Source organism: Typopeltis vanoorti, chromosome 13, assembly GCF_054136105.1.
Source record: "Typopeltis vanoorti isolate ZY-2024b chromosome 13, IOZ_Tvanoo_1.0, whole genome shotgun sequence".
NCBI lineage: Eukaryota > Metazoa > Arthropoda > Arachnida > Uropygi > Thelyphonidae > Typopeltis > Typopeltis vanoorti.
This window is the reverse complement of record NC_143561.1, coordinates 115727253-115750035: the sequence shown is the minus strand read 5'-3', so window position 1 is coordinate 115750035 and position 22783 is coordinate 115727253. Positions and strand designations below refer to the sequence as shown.

General features: G+C 37.9%; 1 protein-coding gene across 1 annotated transcript in view; it reads right to left on the bottom strand.

Moving 5' to 3' along the window:
• Positions 1–22783, bottom strand: part of LOC150100485 (sodium/hydrogen exchanger 9-like) — a 481199-nt gene that overhangs the window by 87327 nt on the left and 371089 nt on the right. The window contains exon 15 of the mRNA XM_090402508.1: positions 4672–4784. Coding sequence (XP_090258634.1) covers positions 4672–4784 — 113 coding nt within the window. The remainder of the gene's footprint in view (positions 1–4671; positions 4785–22783) is intronic.

Genomic DNA, 22783 nt, shown 5'->3' with positions numbered 1-22783 from the left:
GGAGAGAAGAGATCTGGGGGTGATGACTGATAGAAAATTCAAGGAGCATATTGCAAAGGTGGTGAAAGTAACTCAGAAGATTGCTGCAATACTGAGAAGGACAGTGACCTGCAGACATAAGAGTTACTGTTCCAGTGTATAAGATCCTGATCAGACCACACTTAGGCTATTATTATAATTACCCCAAGACCTCATGGAGTCAAAAACTCATCTGGGAGGTCCTTTTATCACACACACACAGCTCATGATACTGTGTCTTAAACACACTCAAACTCCTTGCAGACAGCACACTCTCAGGTAAGGCATTCCAATCATTCACAACTCTGCACAAAAAAAAACTGCCTCTCACTCCCCTACTCACACCCTCTTTATACAGTTTCCAGGGATGACCTCTGGTTCTCCCCTGATCTCCCACTATTCTCTGTAGAACTTCTCCACCATTGATCCTATAACAACCCCTTACCAATTTATAGATCTCTATCATATCTCCCCTCTTCCTCCTGTCCACCAGACTGCAAATTACATCTTCTCAATCTTTCCTCATACTCGACATTCCAGAGGTCAGAAACTACCTTAGTCAGTCACCTTTGGATCCTTTCCAACATCTCTTCATCTTTCTGAAAACCCATTATATTGGTTTTCAGAAGGATGTACCATCATATTGTTCTCGAATTTGTTCCCCAGGATTTGAAGGGGATAAATTAACTATGGAAAGGGTACATATGTAGATAACAAAGATGGTTTCAGGACTGTACAATGTTAGTTACGAGGATCGGCTGAGGAATTTGGGCTGCAGAGTTTGGTAGATAGAAAAAGGAGAGGCGATATGATTGAGACTTTTAAACTGTTGAGAGGTAGTTACAGGGTCGACACTGGAGAGTTCTTTCCCTTGGTGGAACAGTGGGAAGGAGTGATGACAAGGGGGCCATCCCTGTAAGTTACGAAAGGAAGCTGTGAGCAACGGGTGAGGAGTGGTTTCTTTGCATATAGGGTTGTTGAATCGTGGAATGCATTGCCTGATAGAGTGGTGACAGCAAGAAGGATCAATGAGTTCAAGGAGTGGTATGATAGACTTTGTGTTTCCTAGGAAGGACCTCCCATCATGAGTTTTTTGACTCATTGAAGGCCTGAATAATAACAACTACCCAAAATGTTACACAAAAGTTACTTTCTTGTGGAGAGACTATAGAAAGAAAGCTGCAAAGGCATATATTCACAACCTGAGTCTGAGTAAAAGTGATTGCCTAAAACTTTCCTAATTTTGGCAAGTTATATTAACTAATACTCACCATCCATGTGTTCCTTAATTGTAATTAAATTTTGCTTATATTTAAAAATAATTAACTAAATTAACTAGTTGTGATTTATTTTGAATAACTATTAATGCAGATGGAGCTATTCTCCTGCAACCTATAATACACGTAATATCACATGCATTCAATTAAATTATTGTTCTTTTTAGAATTTTCCTATAACTATTGACAATGGCTATGAAACTATGCCAAAAATTTTACAAAATATAAAATATTAAATGTAAGTGATTCTGATATTAATATTTTATGATGAATAACATGAATTGAAAGTTTATTTTTCACTTGGTTAGACTATAATAAATTTAGTTTAATCCTTTATCCAAGTGTGAGCAAACAAAGTTTTCACATGAAAGTATCCTCAGCACTGGGGTAAGGTGGTACAACACCGGGAAACTCGTTGCAAAGGTGGAGCAAGTTACCTCACTCCTATCTCGGTATCTCCCATAATGCAAAACACATCTCCTTGAGATATGTATAATGTTATGCATTAAGGGAAGGGCCACTACCCAGACTAGTTTCGACCTTTATTGAGGTTTCTTCAATGGGAGCCAGGCCCGAGTGGAGATAGCAGGCAGAAGCATTAGCAAGGTCATTTTTACCTATAAGAGTTGCCAAACGGTGTGCCACCTTTTTATTAAATTACTCTGGATTTAGAGAAAGATGTTGAAAGTTTATTTTTCACTTGGTTAGACTATAATAAATTTAGTTTAATCCTTTATCCAAGTGTAAGCAAAAAAGTTTGCACCTGAAAGTATCTTCAGAGATAGGGGTGATGTTAGCTTGCTCCACCTTTGCAACAAGTTACCGGTGTTGTACCACCTTATCCCAGTCCTGAAGATACTTTCAGGTGCAAACTTTGTTTGCTTACACTTGGATAAAGGATTAAACTGAATAACAGGAATGTTGTTTTGATTCATATCATCATATCATAGCATTAATAATTTTTTCATTTTTTTCATTACTTCACTCCTTGATTACAATGTTCTTGATACTTTTGCATTAGAAATTCCTGCTCGTGAACACTATCATATTTGCATTGGTTACTACTGTTGAAACTGTAGAAGGCATTAAACTTTAACGCTTTATTAAAAAGGTAGTCACCTGATTCAATGTAATGAATCAATTTTATTTTTATCTCAATGATGATTTTTTGCTTTTTTTTTTTATCTGAGGAAGATGTCAAATTGACTCTTTATTTAGATGACACTTTTTATTTATTGTTTAAATACAAGTATTAATAAAACTTTCACTTTTCAGCATCCCTTACAATGTTTACAATGTGGTTTACGGTGGATTAAAACATCAACAAACTTTTTTATAATCTCTATCCACAATGTCATAGAATATAAAAGAAAAGTTTATTTTGAAATGTTCATTAAACATAAACAGATATGCAACCACTCAGCCAACCAGGCCGAGTGGTTAGCACATCTGTTCTCCACCCAAAAGGCTTGGGTTTGAAACCTGTCATGGGCATAGATGTTTGTGATTGTCTGTGAAAATACTAGTGGTGGTGGTGCTCGGCAGTAGATGGCGTTGGTGTAGATAATGAAGGTAGTTGGGTTGGTGGAGACGAAGAGTTGTAGAATAGGTGTCCTCCCTCGATGAGTCTTTGGACTCCCTGGAGGTGTTATGTAATAATAATAATAATAATAATAGTAAAATAAGGCCTTCCTGTAGTGACCTGTGATAAGTTCTTGGACTGCATGGAGCCAATAATAAATGTTCCTGCCTATTTTCAGTTTTCTTTTTATTGCTGATTTTCAAAAATACCAAATTTACTACGGCAGTTTAAGTTCCGAAGATCAGCAGTGGATTTATTTAAGAATATTATTTAACTTCCATATAAATGGAAGCAGCATGGAGAGGCATTCATCCAGCAGTGGACTGAAGAAAGCTGTTTGATATTAGAAGATATTAAACTGAGCTCTTAGTAAAGAGCTCAATTTAAATACCTCCAGTTTGCAATCAGGTATAATGTCATTTCTTCATAGTATGTTCCATGATGATTAAAACAGTAGAGATGGCATATACTTTATCTCTGACCTGATTTTACAACAAACCATTTTTCTGTACATCTTATTTCTATATGGTGACTTGCAATTTAAATTTGGAGATACTGCTCTCTGTAATTATCCTTTTACACCATATAACTGTAGTGTTTTGAAAAGACCTTCTCTTGCCAACTTATCTGCCTTTTCCAGATCTAAAGCTGAATAAGTAGGCAAGATTGATGTAGCTGTGAGTGAGAGTATAATGTATCTATATGCAAAGTTTCCCTTTAGAATAGAAAAAAGGAGAGAAGGTAAAGTACTATATAAGCAGAAAGTAGAGAAGATAAAGGAATCCTGGGGCAACTGGTGATAGCAAGTGTTCTGGGACAAACTGTATAGCGCTGATAAAGGCTGAAATTGCTTTGATGATAAGAAAGATACTGATAAACAGAAACAAGTAAGTGATAGTTCCCTTATATATGGTAACGTACGAGATCTATTAGGAGCAGATTTGGTTGTTTGGATTTTTGAAGAGATGAGAAGAAAACTCTGGAGGGATGGGATAGAGGAGATGTTCAGCAGCAGTCTTGGATGGTTAGTTTGGATTTTCTTAAGACCCCAAAAGTTGTTTAAGGTTAAAACACTCTCCTTACAATTCTGCCACTCTATAGTGGCAAAATTATATGGTAAGTGTTTTGGCATGAGGCACACCAAACACTATTACAAAAAAACTAATATCCACAGCACTACTAAGATATGTCTAAATCTGTCAGGTGGCAAAGTAATCATGTGCCAGACTGGCTGGCCGAGTGGTTGGCATATCTGCTCTCCAGCCAAGAGGCTGTGGGTTCTAATCCCTCCATGGGCATGGATGTTTGTGATTGTCTGTGGAAATACTAGTGGTAGTGGTCAGCGGTAGATGGCGTTGGTGTGGTTGCAGTCAGTTGGCAGATTAAGTTGGTGGAGTCAGAGTTATAGAGCAGGTGCACTCCCTTGAGTCTTTGGACACCCTGGAGATGTCTAATAATAATAATCATTCAATGTTTCTACCACTAGCAGCATAGTATCAAACGTTTTTATTTAGTTACCTGCTGTGCACCAGATGCACCAAAATATTTTTCGTACATCATGCTATATTTATATCATAGTTAACTAATAGTAAACTAAGTACAGTATGCAAAATTTGTTACAATATTAGTTTTATATACTTGATTACCTATTTGGGAATGGAGAGAAAAAATTAAATAACAGAACATTTTTCAAATATGAAATTTAAATATTAATGATAAATCATTAATAACTGATTATACCTCTCTTTGATTTGCAGTTATAATTTTAATTCACAAATCACTATTTAAGGATACTTCAAATCAAAGTTGTACCATTTTCTAACCAGCCAAGCTTTCTCATAAGGTGTTTTTGTTTCCATAATTGGAGGTGGGCTCCGTAATTCTGTAGGTGTTGCAACCTGAGGTACCTATTCAGAAAATCAATTATTATTAAACTTAAGAATTTAATAAAAAAAAATGAAATAATTTTCGAAATGAATATGTCCCTATAGATAAATAATTTATTGCGTGCATATTTAGACTTACACTGGTATATATTAGCAAAAACAATTTAATGGCTGATTGAAATCTAGCTGCTGTGGTTTGTATTATCCACTGCAATAATTCTCATATAACCATAAACTATGGAGTAATTTTTTATTTATTATTATTATTTTTATTCTGCTAGTTTCTAGTGCATTATACTGTACTTTTCAGGAATAAAGATATTTTAAATTTGAAAACATATAACAGCAGAATGATTATTAATACATAAGCTGATTTGATAAAATCAGCTGTTAATAATTTGTTCTGATAAGCTATTTTTTTATAATTGAAATAAATATTCAGTATTGCTTATTGTCACTTAATAACTTAGATAACAGCACTCTTTCGGTAAATAATTATAACTTTTGTAACGTGGCTAACAAAATTTTGAAAATAATTTCTATGTAAAAATTATTGGAACATTCCCATTTATCTTGAAGAGTGCATACCAATGAAAACAATATGGTACAGCAAGGGAATATGCATTAAATTGTAATTTCAAGAGGTCAATAAGGCTGCCTATGCCGCTGCAGCACCTAAGTTCAAAATGTAGCTCAAGTCATTAAGAGATTGAAACATAATGATAAAAAGATTATTATTATTATTATCTGAGACCTCCAGGGAGTCAAGGACTCATCGGGGGAGGCTGTAAATTACCCAACCCAGCTATCATACCTACCCTTGAATTCATTCACACTAGATGCACTTACTACCCATAAGGGCAAATTATTCCACTCACTGACTGCTCTCTGGGAGAAAAACCTAGCTCTTACCCCTTTCCTGACTGCAAATAAATTTAACTTCCATGGATGCCCCTGTGTTCTCTCCCCACCTTCCATATAATGAAAAATTTCATCAGTTGAAATGTTATAACACCCATTCAAAGGTTTATAGACCTCTATTATATCACCCCTCTTTCTCCTGTTAACCAGAGTCTGTAATCTACATACTCACAATCTGTCCTCATAATCTAAATCCCATAATCCAGATATAATCTTTGTAACTCTTCTTTGCACCCTTTCCACAGCTTCTTTATCCCCTTGGAACCCAGGAGACCAAATCTGTGCACAGTAATTCAAGTGTGGTCTTATCAAAGCCTTATCAAGAGGCAAAATTACCGTATTTGCCGGCGTATAAGACGCACCCCCTTTTTTGTACACATTTTTTTAGGAAAAAAACTTTATCACTGAATATTATAATGAATTTACAGTAGTATTTCAAATATAAAGTAATAAGTAGGTCTCTTTCTAACTAGGAAAGAGTCCCATCTTTTAATCTTTTTCGTCAAAACCCAGAAATTCATCTCCAGAGCTAATGAAGAGACACTTGAAACCAGAATCTGAGTCCTCATACAATGAACTGTCCTCTGTACCATCCAGTGCATTACTAATGCCACACTTCTTAAATGATTTAACCACTGTCTCAGTTTTTGCAGCAACCCATGAAGCTTTGACCCACTCACAAACTTGCAAAATGCTAGGCCTCTTCCTTCTTCCTGATGGCGTGACCTCAAAATCTGAAGACTGCATCCTACTTCCCCTTCAAAATCCCTTAAATGGTTTATTAATACAGACATTTAAAGGTTGAAGCTGACTAGTTAGACCTCTTGGAATTACAGCTAACTGAGTTTTTAACATCTTCTGTTCTGTGAGAACAAAACTGATCCCATACTAACAGGGTAGGCTTCTTCAACAGTCCTACAGGATGCCTAGATCAAATTTTATCTATCCATAACTTTATTCCTCCTCCATCCATCCAGCCTTTTGCATGAAAATGTACAAACACTCCTTGAAGCAGTTTTTTCTTTGGGTAGCATCTTCATTTTAAAAATCAATAGTGGCGGCAATTTTATCCCATCAGCACAGCAGGATAAAACAACCATGTAGTGATTTTTTTCATGCCCAGAAGTTTTAACAATAACACTTTTTGTGCCCTTGGAATCTACAGTTTTGTTTGAGGGTACATCAAAAGTCAGCGGAACCTTGTCCATGTTTCCTATTTGCACAAGTTCAAAATAATCTCGTTTCCTTGCATTAATGACGAATCGATGAAATTCAATTTGTAGACACTGAAAGTCCCGCTTTTCTGTGGTCTAAAATCCAAGTATTCAGTTCTGTCTCAAGTTCTGGCCATTTTGTATTTCCATTTTGTAGATTATGTTTATTGTGAGTTGCTTTTTTTTAGATCCTCTTCCTGATTCCGTCAAGTTCTTATCATTTTCTCAGTTGGAGTAGCCCGAAATGCCTCTCTACAGTCCTATTTCCATGTTCTTTAGCATACACAATCACACGTAGCTTGTATGCAATATTGTAGCAATGCCGACGATTTTCAGCCATAATTTGCCATGAAATTTCGAGAAAATTTAACGGCAGACATTTATCACAACAACCGCGACAACAATTGGAAAGTTTAAACGAACAGGAACACAGCTGTGATCGTCTATGACAGTACATGGGCATCCCCTGAACTCTATGAAACTGGAATGCTCTCACACACCCCAAGGAAGCAAGAAAGAAATCGTGTAACTCGGAACAGAGAAAATTTCCAGAAATGAAAGTAATAAAAAACTGAATATCGGTGTATAAGACACACCCTGTTTTTCAGACCTATTTTCAAAGATCATATTTTCATATTTTCAGTGATACCATACTGGAATGGAAGCGCAGAGAGTCAACTGCAAGTACTACCCACAGTGGATGACCCACCACACTCACTGAAAATGACCATAGGGTGCTACAAAGGATAATGTGTTAAAACCGCCACTTGTCGGCTGACACGTTAAGTGTGGAGTTCCAGGCACTGACTGGAACATGAATCTGCACAAAAACATTAAAAACTGAGACTCACAACATGGTTTTTCAGAATGGTTCCGGTAATGATAAGACTGCAATATGCAAACCCCACATTACCAGAACCATTCTGTCATCAGTAGTATCCCTCCTCCTATTATTCTCTGTATCCTCCCTGAAAATACAATACCCATTACATTCTATTCCTGTAACTATATCATCTTCAGCCAGGTCTTGCTGATGCCAATAATTTTGGCTAAGTTGAGCTGACCAATAACTAACTCCTACCCTTTATTTCTGATACTTCTGGTACACATGTATATGCAACATCCCTTTGGGATGTTGCATATACATGTGTATCAGTTACTCTTGCACATTATCTGGAAGTTACGACAGAAGTTAAACTGTTGAGAGGTTATTAGAGGGTTGACATTGGGGGAGTTCTTTCGTTTGGTTGAACAGCAGTAAGGAGTGATGACAAGGGGCCATCCCCAAAAGTTACAAAAGGAAACTGTGAGCAAGAGGGAGAGGTGTGGTTTCTTTGCATAGAGGGTGGTTGAACCATGGAATGCATTGCCTGATAGTGGTGAGAGCGAGAACGGTCAATGAGTTTAAGGAGTGGTATGATGGGCTTTGTGTTTCCTAGAAGAAACCTCTCGCAACGAGTCTTGATAGACTCTGCGTTTCCTACTCCTGCAATGAGTCTTTTGACTCCATGGAGGCCTGAATAATAATAATATGCCATTGCCAGGTTTCAAATATGCCATTCATATTTGAAACCTGGGAAATTGTAGATGGAAGTTTACATTTTAGGCTATCACTCATTTGTCCCAGGGTGACTAGACACATGTTTGTGTCTAGTCATAGTTTGTGCATCCATCCCAATACTTCTAGTTTCCCTGATTTTGCATGTCCAACTGAACAATACTTTCTCCTAATATCTCACTCCCAATCATTCAAATGTCTGGTATATAAGTCCTTTTGTCCATCAAATTCACCCCGTACCTCTATCAACTACATTTTCATGCAAATCTTCTCACTGACACTAGTAATCATGGCCCATCTCAATTCAGTCCTATCAAGCCAAGGCAGGAAACTCCAAATCTTTACTTTCTCACTCTTTTGTTTCTTCAAGTAACTCTTCCCTATCTTCTCTCATTGCATATTTCTCTCCTTTCAAACATTTCTTTCCCACCAAAACAATCAACTCTTTCACTTCTCTTTGCAAACTAACAGCTAAATTAATATCCTTGATCTCTGCAACTGGGAAACAAGTTTCTTCCCATTCTTATTAAGTCTACATGTTATCACATTCCCATAAAGTATCATCTCCTTACTCCCAGTTCCTTGCTCTTCACTTTTATTTTCTATCCTTCTGTCACATGCTTTTCAAGTTGCTCAAGCTCATATTTTGTCCTGGGAAGAGAAGAAGAATAAGACAATGCTGCAAAGAATTGCGGGGTCTTCCCATGATATATTATTATTATTATTATTACCCCAAGACCTCATAGAGTCAAAGACTCATCTGGGAGGTTACATCAATGAATTCTATCATGCAGAGAAATTTTGGATTCATTGCTATATATACCTGCCAGAGCAAAATACAGAAAAACATATCAGAACTCCAACAAAATTGGAGTTCTGATATGAAGTCATTAGAAATGAGGATATAGAATCTTAACACGCAGAACTTCAACTCTCAAATCCTCCACCACCACCATCATCATCTCATATTCCTAGCCTCATTAATTATATATTTGTCAAATTAGCTGACAAATATTATTCATTGTTCACACTGTTGATTTCTTTAAGTAGTCATGCATGATTGCTATGTAATCTTTATTAACTACTGCCCTCCCCAGTTTTTCCCATCACTGGCAAAGAAATGAACATGTCCTCCTTAAATCACATCCTGTTTCATTTATATACAAGTTAAACAGTAGTGGCCATAATACATAACTCTGAGGAGCTCCACTACTCACCCTCATTTTCCTGGCTCCTACTCCACCATATACTACACTGGTATCTTCCTGTTAGCCACCTGACCATCCACCAGCTTCGTATCCATTCTTGAATGTAAGTTTTCTTTGAACTTAATAGTTTGTAATAGTTTTCTGTGCAGTATTCTGTCAAATGCCTTTGCCAAGTCTGGTAATTACCAATTATATATTTGGTTTAGTCCTTTATCCAAGTGTAAGCAAACAAAGTTTGTGCCAGAAGTCGCAAACAAAGTTTGAGACTTCTGCATTACTTCCACCTTAGTATCACCACCTCTGGGTCTGGTTCCCAATGATGAGACCTCAATAAGTTCGAAACCAGTCTGGGTAGTGGCCCTCCCTTAATACATAGCATTATACATGTCCATAAGGAGATGTGCTTTGCATTATGGGAGATACTAAGGCAAGCGATCAGAACTTACTCCACCTTTACCACGAGTTGCTCCAGTCCTGAAAATACTTCAGGTGCAAACTTTGTTTGCTTCCACTTGGATAAAGGATTAAACCAAATGTATCATTGGTAACATAGCCAAGTGAAAAAACTTCCATCAAGTCTAGGAGTATCATAGCATAGCCTTATCTTCAACCTCAATCTTCAACCAGTTTTTCAATACCTTAACCACCACTACTCCTGAGATAACTGGTCTGTAATATGCTACTTCTGTCATAGAGCTTCGTTTATATAACGGAACTATTTTGACCTCTTTCCACTCACTTGGAACCTTGCCAGAGCTGCAACTTAGATTAAATAGCTTGAGAGGTATACCACTTCTCTTGCACATTCTTAAAAACACAGACTGATATGCCATCTAGTCATACTGCTGTATCGCACTGATATTCCTCAATATGCTGAGCACCTCCACTTCATTTACCTCAATTCTCATATCAGTCTATCACATCAGCATCTGCAGTATTTCCACCTAGGTGATTCACACTTGCAAAGTGATCACTAAGTAACTCATCTATTTATTCTTGTTCTGTCACTTTCTACCAGTGATTAAAGTTACCCTTCCATAGTAATTTTTCCTGTTACTTGCTACATATGAAAAAATCCTTATGATTTCCTTCGTTCTGCTTGTGATTCAAGACTTGAAGCAGGGTAAGTGAAGATGAGACAAAAGATGAAGCATATGTTGAGTGTGATGAGAACTGCAGATATACACAGAAGAGTGTTGAAGAATGGAATGAAAAAACAGCCATATGAAAGAAGTTAGAACAGATTCAAGAGTGTCAATGTATGGAGCTTCAATTATTAGAGGTATAGTGAATGAGAAGGTGTACAAGGTTTGTTTTTTGGAGGCAAAATGAGAAGAGTAATTCAGGTGTTGGATGTGAGGAGTGAGTGAGCCAAAGAGTTGGTAGTAGGAAGAAATGATTTTATTGACGCAATATGATCATGAAAAGTATGTTAGCAGAGTATGTAAGTAGAAATGAGTGCAGTTTATGAACAGGTGAAACTCTCTAAGAACTCTATAAGAGATGGTCGGCAAGGGAGAGTACTCTGCTGCATCACTTTCTAGAAGATTTGAGAAAGTAACAGGTGATGTTGAAGAGTAGCAGACCGGGATAGAAGAGATTGAAGAAGCGCTTGTGAATGGAGAAGCAAGTACTGCTAGAGAAGAGAATGAGAGAATAGGTATGCAATCCAGGAAAAAAAAAGTGGGATAATCACAATAAACATGATACATTGGCGAGAAGAACTCAAAGTATACGTGAATGTATGAGCAGAAAAAGGAATGGCTTGGGATGCAAGGAGAGCATCTGGAGAAAATAATGCAATAGGTGTGACAAAGCGAAATTATCAGAAATAAGGGAATGAAACTGTTGCATGGATCAAGTTCATTCACCACAAAAATTGTTATGAGACATAGTTAGATGAAGACATCCTGATAGGAATAAACATGGTAGGGTAACGAAACATGAATTTCGTTAAGATAGAAAGAAAGAAAGCTAGGGAAATGGAATACAGTTGATGATAGCAGTAAAGTTATGCCCAAGTTAGGTGGAGATATAAGTAAGAAATTGTGACAATGGGTTTGAAGAGGTATGGCATGAGATAGAGGTGGATAGAATAAAATATTAATTAAATGTTGCTATATATCTAGAAACATGAAGAGCAGCAAGAAGGAAATACATAGGCAAATTAGTCTAATAGGAGTAGCCATTATTATTATTACCCTAAGACCTCATGGAGTCAGAGACTCATCTAGGAGGTCCTTTTGTCATACACACACAGCTCATCATACCACGCCTTAAACACACTGAAATTTTCTGCAGACATCACATCTCAGGCAAGGAATTCCAATCATTTATAGCTCTGCATGCAAAAAAACCCTGCTTCTTACTCCCTTGTTCACACCCTCCTTATAGAGCTTCCAAGGATGACCTCTAGTTCTCCTCTGATCTCCCACCATTTTCTGTAAAACCTCTCCAACATTGATCCTATAAAAACCCCTTATTAATTTGTAGGTCTGTATCATATCACCCCCGTTTTCCTCCTATCCACTAGATCAGTGTTTCTCAAAGTGTGGAAAGGTCGTTAGGGGGTATGTGGCAATTTTCGGCTATGCATAATTAAAGGAGTCATTATATTTTTCAACAAACAGTGCAATTAGAGACAACCAGGATAAAACGGCACCGACTAATGAATCACATCCCCTCTCCAACAGAAATTGCTATATAGACCAAGCAAAACCATATGTTGCCGGTGGAGCATATGGTTTTGCTTGACACCATTCCTGTCGTTAACCTATCATCTATCCATTAAGTCAGTTGTGGTTCGGACCAACCACAACTGACTTAATGGATAGATGATGATAGTAATAAAGTCTATATATACATAAGATTAGATAATAGTACATTAGATTGGCTGCATGATTATCAGCAGGTCACCTTCTGGTAGTTATCAGAAGGTTATTACACCTTCCATGGAGTTGGCAAATTCATCATATGAGGCTCATTCAACTGACAACATATTTAGAATAGTGAATCTTAAAATCCTTAACATTTCCTGCATTAACAACATATCTCAGTAATGAATTCCATTCACTCACAATTCTCACTGTAAAAAATCTACCCCTCACACCTCTCTTCAACACGCTAATACATAACTTCCAGGAATGAATTATGGTTCTTCCCCTTTCACCTTCTGGGGGTGAAAGGGGAAGAACTTGTTGCTCTTTGTCTTTTTATAATCTCCTCTGGATTAATCTGATAAAATCCTCTCACTAACTTAAATGTCTCTATCATACACCTCTTTTCTTCCTATCCACCAAACTGCAAAATCCACATTTCTTCAATTTCTCTCCATAGCCAGGATTCCAATATGGTCTTCTTCACTCGCCTCTGGATTCTCTCCAACATTTCCATATAACATTGAAAAACAAGGTGATCAAATATGAGCACAATGGTCCAAGTATGGTTTAACCATTGCTTTATATTGTGACACAATCACCTTTTTATCCCTACAGGTTACTGTACTTCTTATCATAGCAGCACTACAATGTGCAATCTTTGCAACGCTTGCAATATTCCCTCTAAACTTTAGTCTACTGTCAACCATCACACCCAAATCTTGAATCTCATCCACTTCCTACCTACAGCACCATCAATTATATTATTATTAGACTTACTATTATTAAAGAGGAATTTTTTTTGTTTGGAAGACAAGCTTCAAAAAAAAAAAAAAAGATGCAATGTAATAAGTACAGCAAGTGACAAGCTACTGTTTTCAAAGGTACTTCCATGAGATTTAATTAACAGCAAGTGACAAGCTACTGTTTTCAAAGGTACTTCCATGAGATTTAATTAAAAAGAATTATAAAAACTTGGATTTGAATTTGTAGAGTAAAGGTCATATCATTTGCTTGTTGCTCTTTGTAGACAATGATATTTCAAATTCAGATACTGACCCTCTTACTTCATGGTTTTATCATTACTATTCATTATAGGGTTTAATGAAAAAAATACAGCACATAATTAAACACATTTAATCATTCCCATATTTCATCTTGGTCACTGAACCATCAGGGAAGCAATATTAAAATTGCAAAAACACACAAATTTGCACAAACACTAAGTGGAAAACATAAGACTGAATGCCTAAAGTTCTATGATGGATACCTTCTATGGATGCTGATTTCTGATTATATCAGTCAGAGGAAATTATTGATAGAACTGATCCAGCCAAGATAAGTTTCTTTTCTGTAATATTGGTGAAATTTTATACATATAGTGAAATTTTGTTCATTCGTGATAGTTGAGAGTGAATGCATGATGTTTGTCAAGATTGTTGTTACATTTGGTTGCAATTTGTTTAACTGCAGCTTATGGCAAATGAAGACAAAATGGTAACAAGAACAAGATGCGCAGCACAAAAATCAAACATGGTGAGTAGCATAATTTTCTGAAGATAGTTCATTGTCCTCAAGAGATTTTATAAGAGATATAAGGAGAGGGGTGGAGGACAGATACACAAAGAATATAAGAAGCAGGCCAGGAGAGTGACCAGAATGATGAGGAAGGCAAAACTGGAATATGAGAAGAGATTGGCACTAAGATCCAAAGAAAGTCTTAGGGAGTTTTTTAGCTATGTGGCTAGTAGGCGGAAAAACGATTGTAGAAGAATGACATTGTGGGATAAAAATGGGAATAGAGCAACTAATGCAAAGGACATAGTGGAGTTGTTCAATGAGCACTTTATTGGAGTATTTCATCCTGGAGGAGGTTTTAATACTAGAGGGATAGGGCAGGTTCAGGGTTTAGAGGTGCAAGAGAAGAGTGTGTGTTCCAAATACTGAGTATTCTGGATACCAGTAAAGCTGTTGGACTGGATGGTATTTCACCACGGGTTTTGAGAGAATGTGCTAAAGAACTGACAGCTCCGTTGACCTGGCTTTTCGATAAAAGTCTGGCTGCGGGAAAGGTACCCATGGAATGGAAGGAAGGTAAGATAGTGCTGCTGCATAAGGGCAGTAGCTGACTGGAAGTGCCTAATTATAGGCCTGTTTGTGTCTCATCAGTAGTTGTTAAGGTCTTGGAAGAATTAGTGAGGGACTATATACAGCATTGGGCAGATGAGGGTAATGTTATCTGTGAGAATCAACATGGATTTCTTAAGGGGCACTCTTGCTTTAGTAATATGACTGCCTTTTATAATAAAGTAAAAAGAGTAGTTGATGATGGAAAGGCGTATACTGCCATTTTTTTGGATTTTGCAAAGGCGTTTGACAGAGTGCCACATGATAAGCTGATATTTAAGTTGCAACACATGAGTTTAAATGTTGGGTTAGTCAAATGGATTCAGGATTGGCTGACTGATAGGTATCAGAGAGTTGTGTACGATGGGGAAATATCAAGGAAGCAGAAGGTAATTACAAGTGGGGTCCCACAGTGCTCAGTACTGGGACCTGTATTGTTCAACCTTTATATCAATGATATTGTCAATGGATTGCAAGGGGACATTCAGTTGTTTGCAGATGATGTGAAGTTGGGAAGGGTTATCAATAATAGTGCTGATGTGGCAGCCCTATAAGAGGATATGAATAAACTAGACAGATGGGCAAATGAATAGGGGTTTCGGTTCAATGCAGCAAAATGTAACGTCTCGAGGATTGGGATCCATCAATGGGAGGATGCATACTCGATTGGAGGAGCTGTACTGGAGGAGGTAGGGGAGAGAAGAGATCCGGGGGTGATGAATGATAGAAAACTGAAATTCAAGGAGCATATTGCAAAGGTAGTGAAGGTAACCTAGAAGATTTCTGCAATACTGAGAAGGATGCTGACCTGCAGAGATAAAAGAGTTATCATGTTGTATAAGACCCTGATCAGACCACACTTAAGACTATTGTCTCAAATTTGGTTCCCCAGGATTTGAAGGGGATAAATTGACTGTGGAAAGGGTACAGAGGTGGATAACAAAGATGGTTTCAGGACTGTACAATGTCAGTTGTACAGAGTCAACTGAGGGAATGTGGACTGCAGAGTTTGGCGGATAGAAGAAGGAGAGGTGATATGATCGAGACGTGAATTGTTGAGAGGCAGTTACAGGATAGATATTGAAGAGCTCTTTCACTTGGTGGAATGGCGGGAAGGAGCGATGACAAGGGGGACAACCCTGGAAGTTATGAAAAGAGGCTGTGGGCAAGAGGGTGAGGAGTGGTTTCTTTGCATGGAGGGTGGTTGAACCTTGGAATGCATTGCATGAGAGAGTGGTTGGAGTGGGAATGGTCAGTGGGTTCAAGGAGTGGTACGATAAACTTTGTGTTCCCTAAAAATGACCTCCCATGATGAGTCTTTTGATTCCATGGAGGTCTGGATAATAATAATAATAGTATAGTATGTATGAATGCATGGGAGAGTGTTGAGGGTATGTGTGTGTGTGTGTGTGTGTGTGTGGAGAGAGAGTGAACAACATAGGTGAGAGGGCATGAACCTGTGGAAAGTGCAATATTTTAATGGGATCTGAAGTGTTAAGTGAGAGTTGAGAAGAAGTGTAAGATTGAAAAGGATGTAATTTCTTTTCAAGTATAATATACAAGGTGTAAAAGAAGACAGCCAATGAGGGAGAAGAGGTGCTATTCATTACTGAAAGGGGAATTATATTCTGCAGAAAGTTGAGATAAAAAGGAAAAATAATGGCAATGGTTTTGAGACAGTATGGTGTGAGGAGGAGGGTGACTGAATGAAATTTTAGTTGGCTTATAGGTTAGGGAATGTGGAGACAAATATATAGGCAAAATGATTTAGTCAGTAAGAGAAGGATGATCATTATCAATAACTTTAATCATGGTAATACTGATGCACATGAGGGTTGCGAGTTTTAGATACCATCAAACAATGTCATTGTGAATGGATTGTCTAATCCTCCAGTTGAGAAGAGTGATCACCAGGTAATTATTTCTGTTGTAGCCACTCATATGAGAACTTCTGTGAGGAAAAAATGTATTTGAAACAAGGCTGGTGATTATGAAAAACTTAAGAGACAAATGGGAGTAATTGGGTGGAAAGGAGAAAGATGCTGCTTTGGCAATTATAAAGAATTAATTACCAGCAATGAAGTGTATTATAAAGTTGCAAAGGCTAAATAAAGTTCAGTAAAATGAACCAATGAAAATATTAAGACTGCAATACAAAAAAAAAAAAAAAGGGGGCTTTATGGAGACAGCATAAATGAAGGGTAATAATCAGTTGCATGATGAATACAAAGAGGAAGCAAGGAAGGTAACTCACTTGGTAAGAATTCTGATAGCGCAGTATGAGTAGAAATTGGCCAATCAGACCAAGAAAAATCCAAAAGAATTCTTTTGATATATAGTAAGGTGATGAAAGAATGATTATGGAAGAATGTTAGTGTTGAAAATAGTAATGTTGCTGATGATACCTGCTGCAGAGCATATGGTTGAGGTATTCAATGAGAAGTTTATCGGGCTATTTCATCCTCACGAATGCAATATCATGAAGAACTTGAGGATAGATGGTATGGTGGATGAGGGACTGGTGTTAAGTGAGCAGATATTATATGAAGAATCATGTATACTTGATGTTAACTAGGCAGTAGAACTTGAAAACCTATTACTGCATACTCCAGGGTATTAATGGCACCCTCAGAAAACCTGTTTAATAATGGTCTTTCAATAAAAGAAAGAGAAGGTTTTGAAGAGGTTGGCGAGGGTAGGATTCAAGACTGGATTGATAACAGCAGTGTTGTCTGTGATGGTTAGCAAGGGTTTATTAAAGGGATGTCATGCTTTAGCAACCTGCTACTACAAGTTGAAAATTGGTATGACAGTGGTATATGTAATTTTGATTTTTTTGAAGGCCTTTGAAAAATTACCACAAAACAAGCTGGTATGTGATGGTTAGCAAGGGTTTATTAAAGGGATGTCATGCTTTAGCAACCTGACAAATTGGTATCACAGTGGTATATGTATTTTGATTTTTTTGAAGGCCTTTGAAAAATTACCACAAAACAAGCTGGTCAACTAAACTGGAATGGATAGAGCTGAATAATAGATTAATGAGTTGGACAGGTTACTGGTTGTCACAGAGATATCAGTAGATTTTGTATGGAATAGTGTTGTTCCAAAAGAGGAAGATCACTAGTAGTGTGTTACAAGGATCTGTTTTAAGATCATTGTTGTTTAACTTTTATGTTAATAATATTGCTAAACTAAATTAATTATCATCATCAGACCTCCATGAAGTCAAAAGGCTTCTCATGGGAGGTTCTACTATCACACACACATAGCTCTCATGCTGTGCCTTAAGCATATCTGCATTCATTATATAGATGACAAATGGAGTGCAATAAATGGTAAGATAGCGAGTGGAGCTGGTGGCAATAAAGCACGTGCCACTGATTGTAAGATAGTGAGAGTGAATGATGGTAAAAAAAGATAAAAGATTTGCAAGTAGATGAGGCAAAAGATGAAGAATATTCAAAGAAAATTGCTGGTGTATATGGAACAGTAAGAAGACTAAAATGAATGATGGCAGCATGAAAGAGGTAACAAATGACTCACGATGATGAGATATAGCAACCATAAGTAAAGAAAATTAATTCCTCGAGTTTTTAAGGGACAACTACTTCAGACATATAACAGAGGATACATGAGGTTTGAGGGGTCTTGGATTTGATCACCTCATCACACATGTCATCATAAATGAGGTGTCAAATATCCCTCCATTTGATGAAAGTGATTAACTGAGTGGTTGCCAGCCATGTGAGGAACTACAAGGCTAGTGAGACAGCTTGTAACTGTAGCATAGAATGAGGAGTTTGGTGTAAAGAAGATCGATGCTACTTGGGTGCTATTCAAAAACTATATAGTAAAAGCAATGGCTAAATGTATTCCAAGGGTTAGTAGATTAAATAAAGTTCATGTCATATGGATGAATAAGGATATTAAGCATACAATACAGAGAAAGAAAGCATTATAGAGGCAACATAACAAGACTGGTAATTTATTTAAGTTAAGGGATATTACATCCCATATTGTTTCTTAGCCGAATAAGAAACTCAAAGAGTTTCATGCCGAATATAGAAACTATATAAAGTTCGGCAATTCCAAGCGTAAGCAAATACCTGGATAGTGCAGCAGCTGACCCTTGAAAGTAGTGCAAGCTGAGGCAACTCATAGAAAGGGTGATAAAAACTCATAATTAGTAAGACTGGTAATAATAAATTCCATGAGGAGTACAAAGAACAGGCAAGAGTTGAATCGGTGAATGGGCTCAGGAGTGGAAAAGGCAGTTGAATGTATATTGCAAAATGTAGGGTTTTAAAATCTGAAAATGAAAGATGGAATGTAGAAGTTACTCTTCGTAAGAATATATTATTGGAGATGGAGGAAATAAGATATTATTATTATTATTATTCAGGCCTCCATGGAGTCAAAAGACTCATCGAGGGAGGTCCTTCCTAAGACATAAAGTCTGTCAAGACTCATCGAGGGGAGGTCCCCCCCTGAGAAACACAAAGTCTATCATACCACTCTTTAAATTCACTAACCGTTCTCGTTCCCACCACTCCATCAGGCAATGCATTCCACGGCTCAACCACCCTCCACACAAAGAAACCACTCCTTACCCTCTTGCTCACAGTTTCCTTTCGTAACTTCCAGGGATGGCCTCTTGTCATCACTCCTTCCCGCTGTTCAACCAAGCGAAAGAACACTCCCTAGTGTCAACCCTGTAACCACCTCTCAACAGTTTAAAAGTCTCAATCATATCACCTCTCCTTCTTCTATCCACCAAACTCTGCAGTCCACATCCTCTCAGCCGATCCTCATAACTATCCTTGTACAGTCCTGAAACCATCTTTGTCATCGGTCTTTGTATCCTTTCCACAGTTAATTTATCCCCTTCAAATCCAGGGGACCAAATCTGAGAACAATAGTCCAAGTGTGGTCTTGGACTTATACAACGGAATGAGAACTTATACACTTGGACTTATACAATGGAATGATAACCCTCTTATCTCTGCAGGTCAGTGTCCTTCTCATAATAGCAGCAATCCTCTGTGTTACCTTCACCACCTTTGCAATATGTCCCCTAAACTTCAGGTTTCTATCAATCATCAACCCCAGATCTCTTGTCTCCCCTACTTCCTCCAGTATAACTCCTCCCATAGAGTATGCAGCATCCCATCGATGTTTCCCAAACCTCAAGACCTTACATTTTGCTGCATTAAAATGACACTCCCATTCATTTTCCCATCTAACTAGCTTATTTAAATCCTCTTGCAGGGCTACCACATCTGCACTATTACTAATAATCCTTCCCAGCTTCGCATCATCCGCAAACAACTGAATATCCCCCTGCAATCCACTGGCTATGTCATTGATATAAAGGTTAAACAATATAGGTCCTAGTACTGAGCCCTGTGGGACCCCACTTGTAACCCTCTGCCTCCTGGAAACTGCTCCACCATACACAACACTCTGATACCTATCAGACAGCCAATCCTGAATCCAGTTGACCAATCTGACATCCAGACCCATGTGCTGCAACTTAAATATCAGCTTATCATGTGGCACCCTGTCAAATGCCTTTGCCAAGTCTAAGAAAATTGCAGTATATGCCTTTCCCTCATCTAATGCTCTTGAAACTTTATTATAAAAGGCTAGCATATTGCTAAAACAAGAGCGTCCTTTCACAAATCCATGTTGATTCTCACAGATAACATTACCCTCATCTGCCCAATGCTGTATACAGTCCCTCACTACTTTCTCCAAGATCTTAACTACTTATGACACACAGACTGGCCTATAATTAGACACTTCCAGTCTGTTACCACCCTTATGTAATGGCACTATCTTACCTTCCTTCCATTCCCTGGGCACCTTTGCCAAAGCCAAACTTTCATTGAAAAGCCACGTTAAAGGCACTGTCAATTCCCTAGCACATTCTCTCAAAACTCGTGGTGAAATACCATCCAGTCCCACAGCTTTACTGACATCCAGAGTACTCAGTATCTGAAACACACTCTCCTCCTGTACCTCCAGACTTCGAACCAGTCCTATCCCTCTAGCATTAAAACTGACTCCTCTAGGATGAAATACTCCAATAAAGTGTTCATTGAACAATTCCACTATGTCCTCTGCATCAGTCACTCTATTCCCATTTTTATCCCACAATATCATTCTTCCACAGTCATTTCTCCTCCTACTGGCCACATAGCTAAAAAATTCCCTAGGATTTTCTTTGGATCTTAGGGCCAATCTCCTCTCATATTCCAGTTTCGCTTTCCATACCACACTAGTCACTCTTCTGGCCTGTATCTTATATTCCTCATGCATCTCTTCACCTGTCGCCTCATATCTCTTCCATAGCCTTTTTTTCGCATGCAATTCCTGTTTAATATTGTTTGTCATCCACTTTACTCCAAATTGCGTCCTCTTCTTCACTCATGGTATACAACTTACCATTGCTGATAACAAATATTCTTTCACAATTTCCCATGCACTAGTGATATCCCGGCCTTCCAATTCCTGCCTCCATGAAACTTCCTGAAGTTGACGTCTAAGACTATTATAATCACCTGCCTTATAATTCCACATAAGTTCCCATCTCTTTGATACTCCTGCATGTCTATTCATTTTCCAAGTCAACACCATATGGTCACTCTCTCCAACTGGTGGGAGAGACATCAACTCAGTTATTATCAACTCTTCTGATGCTATAACCAAATCCAAAACTTTTGAACCTCTTGTTCCCTCTGTTACATGTTGCCTAAGACATTTGTCCCTCAAGAATTCTAGAAATTCCATTCCCCTATTGCTACATGCATCTTCCTCTCTCCAATTTATACTACTGAAGTTAAAATCTCCCATAACAATCATTCTTCTTGCACTTGCCAAACTTAGCTGTCTAAACATCTCCTGGTCCCCATCCTCTGTGCTCCTGGGTCTGTAGCAACACCCCACTAAATATCCTGTCTTTCCTACCTCTACCTCACACCATATGCTCTCAAAATCATTTGTCTCACTTCCTTCCAAATTCTCCACTCTTAGAGGACATAGGTCATCACTTATCATAAGAAGTACCCCACCACCACGCTTTCCCCTCCTATCCTGATGAAAAATGCTATACCCAGCGACTTCTATTCCTGTTGTTATATCCCCTTCTGTCAACCACGTCTCAGTGATCATAATAATTTTTGGCCAGGCTGATGCTATCTGCGCCACCAATTCCTCCCTTATTCCGGATACTCCTGGCATTAGTATAAAGTTAGCATTAGTAAAAATATCTTGGGGGGTGATGGCAGATAAGGAGCTAAAATTTAGAGTTTGTCAAAATTGTGAGGATAACGAATTCTGGCAATGATGCAGAGGATGCTGACTTGTAAAGAGATTCTGGTTCCATTGTATAAGGCACTGATTAGGCAATATATGGACTACTGTGCACATATTTGATTACCTGGTTTTCAAAAGGATGAAGAGATATTGAAAATAGTCCAGAGGCAATTGACTAAGGTAGTTTCTGGTTTCTGGAATGTTGAGAAGATGCAACTTGCAGAGTCTAGTGGATAGGGAGAAGAGAAATGATATAACAGAAATGCATAAGTCGGTAAGGAATTATGACAGGATTAACAGTGAAGCAGATTCTCAAAAAATTGTGGAAGAAACAAGAGGTCATCTCTAGAAGCTGTATAAGGAGGTTGCAAGCAAAGGAGTGAGAAGAAGGTTTTTAGCATGGAGAGTTGTGAATGATTGGAATGCAATGCCTGAAAGTGTTGTATTTCCAAAGAATTTGAATGTATTTAAGGAACCATATGATGAGCTGTGTGTGGGTGTGTGCGCGCGTGTGAGAGAGAGAGAGAAAAAACCTCTCGTGATGAGCATGTCTCCATTGTGGTCTTGGGATAATAATAGCATTAAGCATGAGCTACAGAAAAAAAAAGTTGTGGAAAGTATATAAGGAGAAGGATGACCAGCATAGTCAGTCATCTTTCTCAGTAGTAATTCAAAACAGTTCTTTCATTACATGGAAAGTAAGAGGAAGATTGATGATGGGGGATACAAGTAGCCCAGTCATGAAGGTACTTGACATGCAAACTTTGTTCGGTTATACTTAGATAAAAGATGAAAT